The sequence below is a fragment of the Fundulus heteroclitus genome, chromosome 23, assembly GCF_011125445.2.
Source record: "Fundulus heteroclitus isolate FHET01 chromosome 23, MU-UCD_Fhet_4.1, whole genome shotgun sequence".
Lineage (NCBI taxonomy): Eukaryota > Metazoa > Chordata > Actinopteri > Cyprinodontiformes > Fundulidae > Fundulus > Fundulus heteroclitus.
The window spans coordinates 33,253,049-33,272,124 of record NC_046383.1 but is presented as its reverse complement, the minus strand read 5'-3'; the positions used below and the strand labels follow the sequence as shown (position 1 = coordinate 33,272,124).

General features: G+C 41.0%; 1 protein-coding gene across 1 annotated transcript; it reads left to right on the top strand.

The window, feature by feature from the left end:
- The first annotated feature begins 753 nt into the window (after positions 1–753).
- rab33a (RAB33A, member RAS oncogene family) lies at positions 754–18,772 on the top strand. Its single transcript, XM_036127082.1, has 4 exons — positions 754–1,903; positions 10,171–10,311; positions 17,255–17,335; positions 17,418–18,772. Exons 1-4 carry the CDS (start codon positions 1,478–1,480, stop codon positions 17,640–17,642), a joined length of 873 nt encoding a protein of 290 aa, XP_035982975.1. The 5' UTR covers positions 754–1,477; the 3' UTR covers positions 17,643–18,772.
- Positions 18,773–19,076: the final 304 nt, after the last annotated feature.

Here is a 19,076-nt window from a genome sequence, read left to right as displayed (position 1 = left end):
TGTGTTGTGTGGAATCCAGCCTGTGTTTTACTAATTTTTTCTAAGAAGAAAGAAAAAATTGTAGCCCAAAATAATAAAAGGCATAAATATCAAAACTGTTTATCATACCCATAACTAATAATATGATAAATGGACTAAATTTATATAGTGCTTTTCTACTCAAAGTCATTTCCTCTATAGCCACATTCAGCTAATTTCATTCACTAATAACGGGCAAATAATAAAGGGGGTCTACAGGAATGTTAAGCTATTTAGTGCCTCAACCTTGAACGCAACACTATTTTGCATTTTACAGTCCAATATGACTAAATATGATCTAATGTGATAATTTGTATCAGCTATTAACCAAGCTCTCTGCTGCTTGTGGCCTTCAATCCTAAACCCAGAATGTCCTGGTTGTTCCCCGTCCAGGATTTAAAAACTAAGAGGGACAGGGTCTGCCAGTCTGTGGCTCCTGGACTGTGGAACAATTTTCCCTGCAACTTTGCTTTGTTGACTCTGTGGAGGCTTTTAAAAAACACCTATTTTGTTCCGCCAGGCTTTTATGTCATCATTACATTGTGCTTTTAAACCTTGTTTTTATTCTGCATAGCTATAACTGCAATGTGACACATATTCTACAGCGCTTTGTGACCTTCTGTCTGCAAAAGGTGCTTTAGAAATCAACTTTACTTACTTACTTACTTAATCTTAACACAATTCGCCTCAGCTTTTTTTACCGGCATGTTTTGGCATAATTATTGCTTGATGCTTGACCACTTTTCTTGGCCTAAATTGCAACGTCAACTGAAATGACTTGCCTTTTATTGGTTTCCAAGTAAACTAGTTGGTTTTCTGACATAGACTTTGCATTTACAACATTTAAGGCATAATTACACCAGGGGGGGATTCATTAATTCCTGTCAGAACACCAAACAGTAACAATCCAGCTCTGCATTATAGATGATGTTGACATTTTTACTATTACACCCACTTTCATCAATCTAATCCCATGATGCTGCTCCCACCCTACTTAGTCCATTCCTTTAGTCCAGCAGGGATTAACTAGGTGGAGTCAGTCATGATCACTAAATATTAGATATTAGAGTCTGTATGTGCATAATCTGACCCTAATTAGAAAATATCAATTATAAATTGAAACATTTGCAACACATTCTTGTTTTTAAAACTCGTCATAGATGTTTAAACCTATCCAGTAAAAGCCCCTGAATTATTATGCCACCCGTGCTGATGGAAGTTATCCACAAACTGTGTGTGCTTCGCGGTAAATCCGGCGTTGTTTAGTGAAATTCGTGTCGTTTCTTCTCCCTTTAAGGCTTCCGTCCCTCTGAAAGACTGACAGCATCGTGGTCATTGTTGGATCTCCGGTCTCCTCCTCCCTCTCCTTCTCCCCTCCCTTCGCTCTCCTCTCAGTCCGTCCACCCCCACTCCTCTCCGCACACGCTTCCCGACTTGCGCATCGCCTCCTCCGGCAACAATGACCAAGGATTTCCCGGAGGAGGAGACCCGAGCTCCGGGCGGCGGCGGAGGAGGAGGAGGAGGAGGAGGAGGTGCGGCGGCGGCGGCGGCAGCGAAAGGCGCATCCAGAAGAAACCGAGCGGATGACAATGTCACCATCCTGACATCCTCCATGGATTTCTACAGAAGCGGCCGGAGCCGAGCCCCCAGCGGCAGCAGCGACGCCGCCCCGAGCCTCACCTCCTCCGTGGAGCTGAGCACCTCCTCCCTGGACACGAGCATCCAGACGCGGATCTTTAAGATCATCGTCATCGGGGACTCCAACGTGGGCAAGACGTGCCTCACCTTCCGCTTCACGGGGGGCAGCTTCCCCGAGAAGACCGAGGCCACGATCGGCGTGGACTTCAGGGAGAAGGCGGTGGAGATCGAAGGGGAGACCATCAAGGTAAAGGCAGCTGGTGGATGCTGAGGAGAGGAGTTCCCCCTCCTCTCCTTCCTCTCCATTTGTTGATCTGCTTCAGCTGCCGGAGGATGACGGGGCCTATTGTATCATTTATCCACGAACCCTGAAAACACCCCTGATCAGCTCTATTAAATTGTTTCTCGGAGGGGGTGTTTCGTATTTCAGGAATAGATGCAGGAAATCACAATAACCTGCAGGGTTTCTCCCTTTGTTTTCAAAAACAAAGCAAGGCACTGTATGTTCGCATGGCTAACTGGGCGTGCAGATTATTCTTGAAATGGGAAGAAAAATCGAAAAGAGATCTGAATAAATAATTAATGATAACATCTTCCTGTTTTTCCACCTTTTACCTCGTTAAAACCGTAAACCTCAACAGTCTTTATCTAATCTCTATGTACCAGACAACCACAAGGTAATGTGCAGGATTATGGAGTGGAAGCAACACGATGTGGTTTCTTACTGATAAAAACCTAAAATGTATTCAGCCCCCTTTATTCTGGTACCCCTAAATGAGAGTCACCAACTTCCTTCAAAGGCCAGCTAATTGGTTAATAAAGTCCGTCTCTGTTTAATTTAATCGCAGAACAAATACAGCTGTACTTTGACGGCCTCAGATGTTTGGTAGAGATAATTACTAAACAAACAGCATCGTGAAGATCAAGGAACACAGCAGACAGTTCGGGGAAGAAGGTTGTGGGGAAGCTTAAAGCAGCGTTAGGTTCTGAATCAGTAACACAGCACTGTTCATTTCATCATCTGAATATAGAGTGTGACAAAGCTGCAAACCAACTAAGAAATACCTTTCCACCTATAGCGGCGACAAGCAAGGAAAGAAGCAGCCCAACAGGCCCACGGTAACTCTGGAGGAGCTTCAATGATTCACAGCTCCTGTGGGAGCGTCAAAGAGAACTAGAGGTGGTGCGCTTCACAAATCTGGCCTTGTGACAAGTAGAAAGTAGGAAAACACGGAGAATTCCTGCTTGCAGTTTGCCAGGGGACTTGCTTGTGGCACCAAGAAGGTGTTCTGGTTAGATGAGAGCAAAATTGAAACTTTTTTTTAATCATGCCTGCAAGCCAAATTCTCGCGTTAGCTGTGTTCACAAACACACGAGAATCCATCTTGTACCGCTCCTGCTTCAACCGTTTGTCAACGAACCAAGAATGGTTCGGGCCAATCACGTTATAGTATTGTGGTTTAAGGCGGGACAAACCAGCTGTGACGAAAGCAAGAGGTGGCAAGCCCACAGCTGAACCAACATAAACATGGCAGCGCAGGAAGACGCACGCGTAGCTGCTGCTATCACATCTGTTCTGTCAGAATCTACAATTTCATCTTTGAAAGAACAGCAAGAAGTGCCTTGACAAGCTTACCTTCTTGTGGTTTCTCATGATACAGTGATTGGCTAAAACCAACCTTTGGTAGGCGGGCACTAGGTGTCGCTTCACCCAATCAGCTCAGAGAGTTCTGCTTAATCTCCCTCCTTTCCCCAAACGGATTTGACAGAAACCGTCCCAGACTGATAGTATGAAGAACAAAGAGTGCTACACATTATCAATCTGACTTGCCAGGTAAACATATTTTGGCCTACATTCACAGTTCTGCTGACTGGCGAAAACAAAAACAAAGACACATATTGCAACATGGTGGTGGCATAACCATGCTGAGGGGGAGGGGGGGGGTGCTTTTCTTCAGCAAACACAGGGAAGTTGGTCAAATACAGGGACATTCTGGAAGAAAACCTGTTACAAGCTGCAAAAAAAAAAATCTGGAGCTGGAGGTTCACCTTCCAGCAGGGCAATGATCCTAAACATTGAGTAAGAGCTACGGTGGAGTGGCTTAGATCCAAACATATCCATGTGTTTTGATGGGCCACGAGACGTGAAAACTGCTGCGCACAGAAAATGAATTTCTGGATGTATAGAACATAAAGAGACGGTAATTGCAGGAGTATTAACTCAGCGGGGCTAATTACAAATACACGGCTCACCGTTTTATTTTTTTCTGTAAAAATAATCGGGAGACCATGTATAAGTTTACAGTTATGCTCTACTTTGTGATGGTCTATCACATCAAATCTTAAAAAAGTGAACTTACATGCATAGAGGTTACCAGCACCCAGTCTCATTCTAGGGGTTGATCTGCGTCTACAGTGAACAGGGTGTTGCAACCTCCAGATGCCCCCTAATGCTGACTCACAAACACGCTGTTCACATTACCTCAGGGGCCAGTATGTCTGAATCACTGAACCTCCTGCAGAAAACACCTCCTACACACAAACAGCCTGCACCGTAGGATTGTGTGTAAGTGTCAATATAAATCAAACCACCTTGGGATAAATGGAATATTGTACTTAAATGTATATACAGTTAGCAGCATTGTAGATTTATTGAATATGGGGACTCATTGTGTTTTTTTATGACTATATTGCCCTCCCCGTCCTTCTGTTGTGTTGCATCTCTGTGTTACCACAGCAACAAAGCATGCACGAACCAAATACTAGCTCTTCAACAGGCCTTTTTTTTTAGGTGGTTCTGCAATAATTCGTGCCCCATTTTTGATCCATGAGGTTTTTTTTTCCCAACCCACCTCTATTCCATACCTTTAAAACAACAATCTTTCACAATTCAATTCAATTCTGTCTCAAAACCAATCCAAATTAAATCCAAAAATACCTTATTAAGCGCAATGGGAATTTAAATGCTGGTGTAACTCAAATTAAACGGGTTTCTGCAGTGAGCTGTTGTAGATGATGATGATGGCTGCAGGCAGGAAGGATCTCCTGCAGCGGTCTGTCTTGCAGTGGATCACAGAGAAGCTTCTGACTGAAGACACTCTTGTTGTATAACTGTCCAGAAAAAAGCTATCTTGAGCCACAAAAAGGAGGAATTGAAGTTCCTTAAAAAAACTGCAGAGTAAAAATAACAAATAATAAACGCCATGCTGAGAAAAAAAAAACTATCTGCTAGGATTAACATACACTTTTTTCAGGATTTTCTTTCTGACTATAGGCGTTATATTACCCACTGCGCTATCTGTTTTTAAACATTAATTCCTGCCCATGTAATTTATAAAACAATTACAATAAAATCAAGGTGAAGTTATAGTGTGAGGAGTGTCATAATAATGCACTTAATTTTCATGTTAATGGAAAGGACTTTTCTCAAGTTATCATTCTAGTCAAGTCAGGTTTATTCGTATAGCACATTTCAGCACAAGGCAGTTAAAAATTCTTTACAATATGAAAACATAAAAACATCGTGAAATGGTCACCGGTTGTGAGACCAGCAACAAACACTGAATTTTATTAAGTGAAAACATCAATACACATCAAATATGTTTCTCAATGTTTCTGTTATTAATGATCAAAAGCAACTCTAAACAGATGGGTTTTCAGTTGTAATGTTTTCAGTTTTCTGGAAGTTTCTTCCAGATTTTTGGAGTATAGAAGCTGAATGCTGCTTCTCCATGTTTGGCTCTGTTTCTGGTATGCAGAGTAGACTAGAACCAGAAGAGCTGAGTGGTCTGGTAGGTTGATACAGCAACAACAGGTCTTCAATTTATTTAGGTGCTAAGACATTCAGAGATTTATAAACTAACACAAGTATTTTAATGTCCATTCTCTGAGCTACAGGGAGCCAATTTAAGGACTTTAGAACTGGAGTGATGTGCTCTACTTTCTTAGTCTTAGTGAGGAAGCCGGGCAGCAGCGTTCTGGATCAACTGCAGCTGTCTGATAATTTTTTTGGGGAGACCTGTGAAGACACCGTTGCAGTGATCAATGGGACTAAAGATAAACGCATGGATGAGTTTCTCTTGATCTCATTGGGACATCAGTCCTTTAATTCTGGAAATGTTCTTCAGGTGATAGAAGGCCGACTTTTTAACTTTCTTTATGTGTCTTTGGAGGTTCAGGTCTGAGTCCATCACTACCAATTTCGGGCCTGATCACTAGTTTGTAGTTATAATAACTAAAGCTGCGTGCTGACTCTAGTTCGTTCCTCTTTAGGTCCAAAGATAATTTCAGTTTGGTTTCTGTTTAGCTGGAGAAAGGTTTGCCACATACATGCATTGATTTATTCTAAGCACCCTTTCAGTGTATGGATGTGTTCAGAGTCACCTAGTGACATCCTAATGTAGAGCTGTGTATCATCTGTGTACTTATGGTAACTAACCTTCTTTCTTGTTATAACCTCAGCTAGTGGAAGACTATAGATATTGAATAGAAGGGGTCCCAGGATTGAACCTTGGGATATCCCACGTGTAACTTTTAGCCGCTCTGATGAAAAGTTACCTACTGACACAAAGAAGTCCCTGTTCTTTAGATAGAATTTGAACCAATTGAGTGCTGTACCAGAGAGTCTGACCCAGCTCTCCAATCACTTTTATAATATATCATTGTCAACAGTGTCATATGCTGTGCTGAGGTCCAACAGAACTAGCACTGTGGTTCTTCCACAGTCTGTATTTATGTGGACGTCTTTGAACACTTTGACAAGGGCAGTCTCAGTACTGTGGTGAGCACAGAAACTGGACTGAAAAACATCAAAGTGGTTGGTCATTGTAAGGAAGCTGTTTAGCTGTTGAAACATCTTTTTCAATAATTTTACTGATAAATGTCTGGTTGGAGATTGGTCTGTAATTCTGAAGATTTGTCCAGATTGCTCTGTTTTATTAGTGACTTAATAACTGCTGTTTTTAAAGCCTGGGGGGGAAACACCCAATGAGAGGCATGAATTTACTATTTGGATCAGGTCAGGTGCAATGGCGGGCTGAACTTTTTTAAGGATGGTTGTAGGTAGGATATTGTTAAACAATAGACCTGTTCTCGTTCTCCCCAGGTTCTTTAATCTGATAATGTGGTGTTTCTATTGTAGACTTCTGTAGTAATAAAAAGACTCTTCAAGCCGTAACTGTATTTTACCATATTTAATCTAAAGGCAGAGAAATGTTTACAGTTTCAGTACTGGGTTCTCATAACAACACAACGCAACCGGTACCTGAGAACCCCGTTTGTTCTCTCACACAGACATTAAATAGGAAGCATTTGCTCACCCATTCAGGGGCGGGCACAGTATGATATCAGTGTTATGTTCGTCACACTGGTGGAGATGATCACGCTGTAATGCAGACATGTCTTTGCAGACACATTTTCCCATAATCAGTCATTCTCTCCAGTCTAAGTATGTCAGACTCTTTGCCTTCAGAGTCCGTTTATCTGTAATTTCCAAGGCAACTGACTTTGCAGTCCAGTCTCTGTAATCTCATAATCTCTTACAATATCAAGACAGCAGGAAGGGGAGCCTAATTGATTTTTTACAATTTATTCTACGCTTTTGTAGTTGAGTAGTGGCAAAGTAGGCATTTTCTCTGCATTTGTTATGTTTAGGCATAACATTGGTACTAGATTTGGTGTGGATGTGCAGATTAACCCTCTAAATTTTAAAAAAATTCTGTGCAGATAAGGGACACATATAGAGGGCACACCTGGTTTCTGAAACACAGTAAATTAATGGTCTGCTAGTAGTATTGCAGCTTTGATGGGGCTGACGACTGTGTCTTTCAAATGGTAAAAAAGGATAATTCACCAGGCCTGTGCTAAGTGTCAGGAGCTGGCCCTGTGTATATGCAGAACCCTTCTGATCACATTTTGTGGACCAGCAGCCATCAAGCTGATAGGCCAGCTGACACCATGTCCCTTTGATCATTTAAGCTTTTTTTCATGCTGCAGACAGTAAAACAGTAAGGCCTGATGCCTTGCTGTCCTTTGAGTAAAACCTGCACTTTAATTCTGGGGTATTCAATGCTCTATAGGAGATCCACTTAGCCAACATTCCTGGTAAATGTTGTTAAATCTGCTACAAACACTGCTTGTAATTCGTATTAACAGTTATGCTCCTATCATGCCAGAGAACAGTGCTCTCCTGAGATTTTGTAAGAAGATCTTCATAATGCTTCCTGTTGACTTGACACATTGCATATAGCTGTACTGTTGTTGTGTTAGGGGTTTATAAGCTGCTTGTCAAAGGACTGTCTTTAAGGATATAAGGAAATGTACTTTGTCAGGTTTCATTTTTGTCTAAACCTAGTTTAAGTTGCACAAACACATATGATTCCTCACTGTCGTTATTCATTACATAAAGATGAAGCCAAAAGTTTTGCATCACTTGATTAATTGATAATTAGTTAGTGTGACCACTTCTATAAAGGCAGGAGTTTTGGGCTGTTTTCTGGTTTTAAGCATACAGGTGTGTGTTAACACAATGGAAACAATTGCTAACTTCATCGATCTTTGAAGGTTTATGCTGTGGATGGCTATAAGGATATGTTTCATCAGTGGTGGATCGTTAACCCTAGCAAGTGATACGCTTCCTAATATACCTTTTGTGTCCATAATCACATCAGTTTAATGAAATAAAATGCTTTTTATTGTTACATTCAAATCTTTCCGAAACTCTATCTGTCTGTAAATTCTACTGTCAGGGAGCCCATTGTGCACCCTATACAAAGGAATGACAGAAATATTGAAAATATATTACATGACTTAGATTTAAACTTATACTTATTGTCATTCAGCTGCACATTCCTAATGTAATTTGAGCAAAATTTTGTTGAAATGCTCCAAGTAAAAACAGAAGACAAAAGAGAAGCATTATAGATATGAGTATTTTTCTCATTTGTCAGGTATGTAGCGGCAAACCAAAGAAGGCAATTACGCATATGCAAAATTGTTTTTTTGTGCATTTTTTAACACTGCATATAAAAAGTATTTTCCAAACCTTTTGGTAGTTTAAAACTGTGCAGAGTGAAAGACTTTCCACAGGTGGAAAACATTGAAGCAAGCTTCCCAAGAGAGGACGTGTTGTGAATTGGCGCTATACGAATAAAGTTGAATTGAATGTCCCAGCAATTTAAACTCAAGGTCAGACTCAATATTAAGTGTAAACATTTGTCGCAGTACAGCTGCAAAAAGACTGAACAAGTATTTCTTGTTTGGAAGGGTAGTCAGTATAAAGTTTCTTCTCTAAAGCAAATGTGGTCCCAGGACTGAGGTTTGCGAAAATGCATCTGATTGAGCCACATGACTTGCAGAGCAATGTCCGCTGGATAGATCAGACCAGTGTGGAGTTTTAGCTTAAATGCACAAATTAACGTTTGTTGAAACCAAAAAACAGGATATCAGCACAAACCCCTCATACCAGCTGTGAGGCACAGGAGTGGAGGACTGATGATCTGAGCTTGTTTTGCATCTACAGCAGCTTGGCACCGGCTTGTAGTGTTGAAGTGGACCATCACACAGGTGCAACTTGGCCAGAACCAGATCCTCAGTAAGATTAAAAAAGATTCAAAGATTATTTATTGGGAAATTTACTTTTGGCCACTGCGGCTAGGAGTACACATAAAAAGCAGAAACGAAGAAACAGCCAATGAACAAGGGGTTACACTGTTTTTTTCTCATTATAGTGTTCAAAAGATAAATATTTTTTTTTAAATATGAAGAGTCAGATGAAGTCTGTATGAACTAGTTGTCCAGCATGAGTTACAGATAACAAATAATGAGGTAGTAAGGTACTTTTGTGCAATGATGATTTGAGGCTTGATTTACAGAATTTAGATTGCATTTAGATATTCTGAGATAATAGTGTACAACTAGGCAGTAACATTAAGGTGATTGTAACGTATGATGGGCTCGTAACAGTGGAGTGATTTTTAGCGTGTTAGACCGCACTCTCCCATCAGGGGGCGATAGCCCTCACAGCTCATGGGAAAAAGCTGTTTGTAAGTTTATTTGTTTTTGGGTTAGGGTTAAGGCAATCATCTCAAACACAGACTGAAAGGGTGTGGCAGGTCCATAAAAGAGCTACGCAGGAAAAATGGCTAACATTAGTATTCAGGCAACATTCCTCCACAGGGAGGTGAGAGACTAATAAAATCAGATTGGTTTCTGATATTGCTGCTTAAGGCGGTTCCACAAACAACTGAATCACAGGTTCTGGTTCTGCTTAATATTTCCCAGAAAACCTTTACTTTTTTTGCTTAAATGTGTAATAAACAAACCCAGTGTAAATAGATTCGTTGTTGTGTTTAAAAAGTTTTTATCTAGCTATTGCTTGGTGAACAAGCAAGTCTGACTTTTTTTTTCTTGATGGGTTCCTCAGTCACAGCATCATGTATCGAACACAGACTGACAAAAGAAAGCTCAATGCAGGAATTCATCAAATGTTGTCTGTCTGTCTGTCTGTCTCTCCAGGTACAGGTGTGGGACACGGCCGGCCAGGAGCGCTTTCGCAAGTCGATGGTGGAACACTATTACCGCAACGTCCACGCCGTGGTGTTTGTTTATGACGTAACCAAGATGGCTTCCTTCCGCAACCTACAGACATGGATCGAGGTTGGGAGTAAACTGAAAAAGATTGTTATGCCTGTTAAGAGCAGAATGAAAAACTCTGAGCCTTTGTTGTACCAAATACTTACCGTACATTTGTTATCGACACAATAAGCTCCCTGGGATTGATGTATACAATTAGCATTAAAACCATTATGTCTAGGGTGAAATATTTCGGGATTGCCTTCTAGATGTTTCTCACAATAGTTTGCTGGAATCTTGGCCAATTCCCCCTGACAGAAACAGTGCAACAGAGTAAAGTTTGTACCTTGCATCCTTTTAGCTTTTTAGATTTTTTTTTATTTTTTATTTTTTATTGGACTGAGATCAGGGTCTTGTGATCTAAAACATTAACTTAGTCGTCCTTAAGCCCTTTGGTAACTAATTTGACGGTGCACTGGGGTTAATTGTCCAGTTGGGAGATCTATTTGTGTCCAAGCTTTAACTTCCAGGCTGATGTCTTGAGATGTTGCATCAGTAATTCCACATAATGTCCTTTCCTCATGATGCTGCCACTCCTGTGTGTCACGTGGAGGGTCATTGTGTGTCAATTTTAGTTTTACCAGACCACAGGACAAGTCTTCAAAATAAAGGTCTTTGTCCTTCAGCATATTTGCAAGCTGTAATCTTGCCCTTCATGATGTTGTTGTAGTAATGGCCTCTTCTTCTCTGAGGGAGAAGACCCTGCTGGTACAAGTGTCCCTTTACCCTGGATAATGACCCTCTTAAAAGCTTCAACTAGCATATTTGCGTTTTTCTTTTTTTTCTGGGGTTAGTAAACACATTTTCTTTCCCTGAACATAAACATTACAATCCCTGGTGATTCCAAATTGTGTTAATTGTATCTATGCTCAAGGAGTTCAACTTTCCCTCGTTTCATTCCTTCAAATTAAAAAGCTCACTGTAGCTTTTAAGTCTAGCTCTGTGGGAACAGCTGATTTCCAACCGCTTTGGTGACATTAAAGTAAATGTTGCAGCTGAGCTGCTAAACAGTCCTTATTGCAATCTATCAATTATTTGTGCTGTCATGGAAAACAACATATATCAACTGTGCTGTTGATCTTAAGAGTTTTAAATTTTTTATTTATATTTTGGAGTTTATAGTTGTCTTGGCAAAATAACAAAATGTTCTCATCAAAAACAGTACGATTTTGGCCACCTCTACTGTCTAAATTCACTTCTAATGGTGACTGCAGTGTTAAAGAATAAATAAAAAAGAACAGGACATGGAGCAGTTCTTCTATCAAATTGTTTTCTTTTTCACTAAAGCAGTGCCATTGTTTAGCCTTGGCTGCCGAGAGAACTGGCTCTTAACTAGTTGTGTAAAAGGCAGTAAAGAATCAGTTTGGTCTTGCTAAGTCAGTGTCTTGTCATTCTATCCCTGAAAGCATCTCTTCTTGATCCTTCCTCAGACACAGATCATATCATTTATGATCTGTGCTCTCCGCCTCTCTGCCTACTCGGACGCTCTTTTCTCTGCTCCCTGCTTGCTTGCATTTTCCTCCCCTTTTTATCTCCTTTTTATCTCTTAACCAAAATTACAGAAAGTTGGATTTAGTTATTTTATTTATTTTCTGTGATTTATTTTTGATTTTGATTTTTTCCCCGTGTGGACTCTTTTAGTTTTCAGCTAATCCACACAAGATGCCTCTTTACAACAGCCCAGAGGAGGCAGTTCTCAGGAAAAATGCTCTTATGGAAAGACTTCAACATGAAGCGGATATGAAGGAGAACCACCCGATTCAAAGGATGCCTACCTTCACCACAATGGACTTTGACAAGCTTTTACAGAAGATAGCTGTTATGGAACTGAAAATCTGTCGACTCGAAGTGAATTATGATGTAAACGCCACACATGGAAATGAAACAACCCTGCCTGTGATTCTGAATGGTGACCACCAGCCCAGCGACTCGGCGAACAAACAGTCCCCGGAGGAAAATGAGAATCCCTGGATCACTCTGGGTGCAAGACCAAAGGATAAACGAACCCCGCACCCAGACAAAGAAAACTGGCCGAGACTACAGAGAGATGTCCCAAGACAAATGAAACAACAACGGGCTGTTCTCAAAACAAATGATAGGAGTAAACCTGCTGGAAATGCAGGAATTCCATTACGAAACAGATTCGCTCCGCTCCAAAATGTGACCAGGGAGGATCACGACAACAATCAGAGGTATGTCAACGATTTTCGTTCTAAGACATCACAGAAAAGACATGCCACAGGGCCAAGGACCCTGATATTATGCAATGGATCTGTAAGGGGGATTAAACATTTCTGTAACAAGAAAAACACAGAGGTGTTGATTTATAACCCTTCGAACTTTGGCCTGGTGTCTGAAATATCAGACAACCTTCAGAGGATCTTGAAAGAACGCCCGACCTTGGAAAAACTCATAATACAAGCTGAAGCCCTGGGCGACATCACCCGGATAAGAAAATCAGAAGTATTGAAAGAGGATTACATTCGGTTGTTGAACTTAGTTCATGGCCTTAATGTCAAGGTTTTTCTTAGCGGGCCTCACGCACCAGTTAACTGTGGAGACGAGATTTTTTCCAGAATTCTGATGTTAAACAAATGGCTGGAAAAAACATGCAAACAAACAACTGTAACCTTCATAGACAACTTTAACATCTTCTGGGAAAGAAGACATCTATTTAGCAGCAATGGCTTCTCTCTAAATAGGTCAGGTGCAAAACGGCTGATTTCAAACATCTTCTATTCTGTGAACCATACGCCATCAGCTTTGTCCCAAAACAAAGTACATCCAGTGCCTAAACAAAAGATAAGCCCAGTGCAGCCCGAGCAAGCCAAGATAAAGATGGCCAGAAAGATGACACAGAGAGAGGCTTTCTCAGAGCTACAGGAGGATCCATCCCAGATCTCAGCAGGACAAAGAGAGGACCGAGAAAATCCATCATCACGAACACCGGTCCGGACTACACCCGCCTCGCCTTCCTCTCCACAAAGCCCAGAGGTTCCTTTTCTGGAATTTTCTCCCAACATGAACAAAGTATTTAAGATTGGCCTACAGATGACATCCTCTCCATATAGCCACAGCTCTGTGACTAAACCAGCATCTTCCAAAGGCCGCAGAGCCCCAGATCCTCCTCTACGTATCACGGAACATGCCTGTCCTCAAGACCTTCAGATTACTTCGCTGTGATACACAGCGGGCCCTCGCTGCACGTTTATCAGACAAGACAGTTTCGAGAATCAGCTTGGGTCTTTTCCCGGGAATTACGGAATATCTGTGATGATTCGTGGCAGAAAAAAGAAAAACAAAAGGATAAACAGGAACAAATACTTGAAAGTCATTAACTGTCAGATGCAACCTGCCACAGAGACATCATCAACCACCAAATCATATAAACTAGGTTTATTAAACATTAGATCTCTGTCAGGAAAATCCCTTTTAATTAATGACTTTATTATTGACAACAATCTTGATGTTATGTTTTTAACAGAAACATGGTTACATGAATCTAATGAAGCAGCCATTCTGCTGGAGTCGACTCCTCCAAACTACAATTTCCTTTGTGAGAGCAGACAGCAAAGGAAAGGTGGAGGAGTAGCAACATTGTTTAATGATTCACTAAAGTGTAAAAAGGTGTTTTTGGGAAAATTTGACTCTTTTGAACATTTGGCTCTCAAGGTAAAGAGCCCGGTACAAACTATGCTTCTGAATGTTTACAGGCCTCCTAAGTCCACATCAAACTTTTTTAAGGATTTTAGTGACCTCTTGTCTGTGATATGCGTTGATTATGACTGTTTAATTATTGTGGGAGACTTCAACTTTCACGTTGACAACCCTGAAGACAGAAGTGCAAAAGAACTGTGTGACACACTTAGAAACTTTGGTTTAACTCAGAATGTTAAACAGCCAACACACAAGCAGGGGCATATTTTAGACTTAATCATCACTAAAGGTCTAAACATTTCACAGGTCAATGTAACTGATGTTGCCTTATCCGATCACTTCTCCGTTACCTTTGAATGTATCATTACCAGTGACTCATTTAGCCAAAGGGACATCGTAAGAAAACGCACCTTTAAGGACAATGCCACTGAAACTTTTATTCAAGCTTACTCTGCTACTTCAACCTTGGGCTGCAACTCAGTAGATGAGCTAGTAGATAACTTTCAGTCTAAAGTCTCAGACATCATTAACTGCATTGCTCCAGTTAAAGTGAAAGTTGTTTCCGGGAAGAAAAAATCTCCTTGGAGAAATGCTCCAGCAGTTAGAAGTGAAAAAAGGGAATGTCGGAAAACTGAACGCAGGTGGAGAAAGAATAGACTCCTGGTTCACTATGACATCTATAAAGAGAGACTTAACAGATATAACTTACAATTGAAAAATGCAAGAGAATCTTTCTTCTCTGAGATCATCAAGAAAAACATTAATAATGCTCGTGTCTTATTTTCCACAGTCGACAGGTTAACAAATCCTCCTGTGTCCGTGGCTTCTGAACTCCACTCCACCAGGGCCTGCTATGAATTTGCTAACTTCTTTACTGAGAAAATCCTAAAAATTAGAGGATCTGTTTGTACATCCATACTAAGTTCAGTACCAACGTTGTCTCCTACAAGAATTGATTTTGACCAAATGTCCCAATTCAGCCAAATAAACTCCAAAAGCTTAGAGCAGATCATTCAGCAGTTAAGTTCCTCCTCAAGCTGCCTTGATGTTCTCCCCGCAGCTTTCTTTAAAAAAGTTTTACCTGTCATAGAGTCTGATTTGACCCAGATAATAAACGCGTCCCTTCTGTCAGGTGTTTTCCCCCAGTCCCTAAAAACAGCAATTATCAAACCACTGCTGAAAAAGAACAATTTAGACAAACTTCTACTCCAGAACTACAGGCCCATCTCAAACCTCCCCTTTATCAGTAAGATCATTGAAAAAGTTGTATTTCAACAATTAAACACCTTCTTAACTACGACCAGCCGCTTTGATGGTTTCCAGTCAGGTTTCCGTGCTCACCACAGTACAGAGACCGCCCTTATCAAGGTGTTTAATGACATCCATATAAATACAGACTGTGGAAGAACCACCGTGCTGGTTCTATTGGACCTCAGTGCAGCATTTGATACTGTCGATCACTCCATTCTGTTAGAGCGCCTGGAGAACTGGGTCGGCCTCTCTGGTACAGCTCTCCACTGGTTTAAATCCTACTTAAAGGACAGGGACTTTTTTGTATCAGTAGGTAACTTTACATCAGAGATGACAAAAATCACATGTGGGGTTCCCCAAGGGTCCATCCTGGGTCCCCTCCTATTCAATATCTACATGCTCCCTCTAGCTCAGATAATAAAAAACAACAACATCAGCTACCATAACTATGCAGATGACACACAGCTCTACATCACCATGTCACCAGGTGACTATGGACCAGTTCAGGCACTAAGTAAATGCCTAGAAGAAATCAATGCATGGATGTGCCAAAATTTTCTCCAATTGAATAAAAACAAAAGTGAAGTAATAATATTTGGACCAATAGAGGAAAGATCAAAAGTTAGCACACAGCTTCAGTCGCTTCAGCTAAAAACCACCAATCAGGCCCGAAACCTGGGAGTAGTGATGGACTCAGACCTGAACCTTCAAAAGCATCTAAAAACAATTACAAGGTCAGCTTTCTATCACCTGAGGAACATTTCTAGGATTAAAGGACTGATGTCTCAGCAGGATCTGGAAAAACTAATCCATGCGTTTATATTTAGTAGAATTGATTACTGCAACGGTGTTTTCACAGGTCTGCCTAAAAAGTGGATCAGACAGCAGCAGCTGATCCAGAACGCTGCTGCCCGCGTCCTCACTAAGACTAAGAAAGTAGAGCACATTACCCCAGTTCTAAAGTCCTTACACTGGCTCCCTGTATCTCAGAGAATAGACTTTAAAATCCTTCTGTTAGTCTATAAATCCTTAAATGGCTTAGCACCTAAATACATCACAGACTTGTTATCAGTGTATCAACCCTCCAGACCACTCAGGTCTTCTGGCTCCAGTCTACTCCACATACCTAGAACCAGAACTAAACATGGAGAAGCAGCATTTAGTTCCTATGCTCCGCTTATCTGGAACAAACTTCCAGAAAACTGTAAAAGTGCAGAAAGCCTGAGTTCCTTTAAATCAAGATTAAAAACACATCTGTTTAAAATTGCCTTTGACTGTTCTAGTTAAACAGTTTTACTGTTTTTAATGTTCTTTTTTGTTACTACATTCTATCCCTACTTGCTTTTATTCTATTTTCTATCTACATTTTATTATTTTGGTATATCTTAATCATGTAAAGCACTTTGTATTGTCTTGTACTGAATTGTGCTATATAAATAAATTTGCCTTGCCTTGCCTTGCCTTTATTTTAGTATCCCTGCAACTAGATGTCTTAAATCAGGCAGATCAAAAATGACTCCTTACAATTGACTGTTTTACAGTGTCTTTTTTTTTTTTTTTTTGCTTAATGTGCTTTATTTTCCAAACCTGCATTTATAAACACCAGCTGACAGCTGTAGAAGACAATACAATTATCAGTAAATAGCTTTTGTAACCTACTTGTACTAGGCAATGTGTAATGTTAACGGAAATAGCAGACAACATAGGAGATAGTGAAGTGCTGTATTGAACCTCAGTGTTTTCATAGTTTTTCTTCTAAATTAGGTATATCAAAAGTGAAAAGAACTTGTTAAAGAAGTTTAAAAATTTGCACTCAGAACAGGTTGAGTGGTTTTTGGACTCACCACCACCTCAGGCTCCTGATAAAGATTAATCCCCCCCCCCCCCCCCTCTAAAAAAATCTGTGGAGTTGTTAGGAGCTCCAATCTGTAGTCTTGTCTAACACAGCAACAAGGGAAACACAGCATGAACACAGGAAACCGAAGTCAGATTCCTTGTTCGCGCTCACGATCTTGGCCAATAAATCTGATTCTGATTTTTGTGATACAAACTGTTGCAGGAGTGCAATGGCCATCGGGTGTCAGCGTCAGTGCCTCGAGTTCTGGTGGGAAACAAATGTGACCTTGTGGATCAAATTCAGGTCGGTGAACACGAGCGAATGTTGCAACCTGATTTTATTTGTACCCGAGCTTTAAGCTTTGCATATACCCTGTTTTCCACAGGTCCCCTCTAACATGGCGTTGAAATTTGCGGACTCCCACAACATGCTGCTGTTCGAGACGTCCGCCAAGGACCCGAAGGAGAGCCAAAACGTCGACTCCATCTTCATGTCGCTGGCCTGCCGCCTGAAGGCTCAGAGATCCCTGCTCTACAGAGACGTGGAGCGAGAGGACGGGAGAGTCAGACTCACACAGGAGACGGAAACAAAGACTATGTGTCCGTGTTGAGGAAGAAGAGGACAGGGAGGCATTCTAGAAAAGGAGATGAGAATAACTCACATTGTGATGGAGGAATGGGATATAGGAGTCTAAAGGGGACTTTACTGGTTTAAGATGGCAGGGGAGGTTTATGATGATACTAGTAGCAACGTGCTTTCAGCGACTGATGGTGGAGGAAGACAGAAAGGATGAGTTTGAACTGAGGTATCGACAGAGTTCTTGCTCTTGAACAAAAGCAAGAGATTGGGAAGTGGCATGTAATAATGATGCTGCCTTTTAGACTACAATAGTGTGAAAATTCTTCCACTGACTTTCCTAATAATGCTGTATCGCCTCATTCTTATCATTCCCCATACGTTAGCTCTGATTCCAGACAACAGGACTTCTCAGCCCCTTTTTTTTCCCGACAGCTTTAATAACAAAAAAAAAAAACGCCATCAGACTCATAACCTTTACAAGCCATTTGGAGGAGTAAAGGCAGTGTAGAGGCAGCAGCTAAGCTATCGCACATCCTGTTTCAATGGATTGTTTCCAGCAGGATATGATCCCCATCATCTGTCACATCTAAGACGTACCAAATATAAATAAAACTGTAGACGGTACTCAAGGTGGGCCTGTGCAGAAGCATTTTCTAAAGCGGACCCCTAATGGGTCGACCTGTAGCACGTCACCTATTGATTTCAGAGATCCTCTTACCCATATGTGCTCGCTTACACAGAGCATCCTCTTTCTTCTCTGCCCCTGGTATAAACATATCCTCTCTGTGTTTTGCCTCTGAGGAGAGGGCTTAGCCTGCTCTCACTTTTGTGTGCAAATTCACAAAGATCCAGTCTCGGTCTTACGGGACTTCAGTATATCCAGTCGGCTCTCTTCCATTCCCTTTAGTCTGTTTTGTCTGGTGCCTTGCTAAAGTATTCATGCTCCTTCAACATTTACTCATTCGGCCATGGTACAGCTGCAAACGTCAGTGTATTTTACTGGTGTTTTATGCAATGGGCCAACGCAAGGTAGCGCATAATTGTGAAATGAAAGGAAAATGATAAATGGTTAGTAAACTCATTTATACATGGAAAAAGTGTGGCTTGCATGTGGGTTTAGCTGCATTTACTGGTATAGCTCCAAATAAAATCCGGTGCAATCTGTTGCCTTCAGAAGCCATGTTATTAGTAAATCAAAATGTCCTGTTTTGAACTTAATCTCAGCATAGAAATAGACTAGGACAGTATTATTCAGGGAAACAGTCAAGAGGTAGAACTTGACTTCATGTTGAGGAGGCTATTCATTTCTTTAAAGTTAGGTACGTTGGACTGGACACATCTCAAAGTTGTCAGGATGCTGGGCCTTGAGGACTAGAGTTTGACATCTCTGATTTAGATCAAAGCATATTCGTCAGCATGTTCATAATGTAGAACTTCTGCAAGGTGAAGGTGGAGTCCATTTCGA

Coding starts and splice junctions, on each gene's coding strand:
- rab33a (XM_036127082.1), top strand. CDS start 1,478: ATGACCAAGGATTTCCCGGAGGAGGAGACCCGAGCTCCGGGCGGCGGC. Junction 10,312..17,254: donor ACCTACAGACATGGATCGAG/GTTGGGAGTAAA, acceptor AAACTGTTGCAG/GAGTGCAATGGCCATCGGGT. Junction 17,336..17,417: donor ACCTTGTGGATCAAATTCAG/GTCGGTGAACAC, acceptor TGTTTTCCACAG/GTCCCCTCTAACATGGCGTT.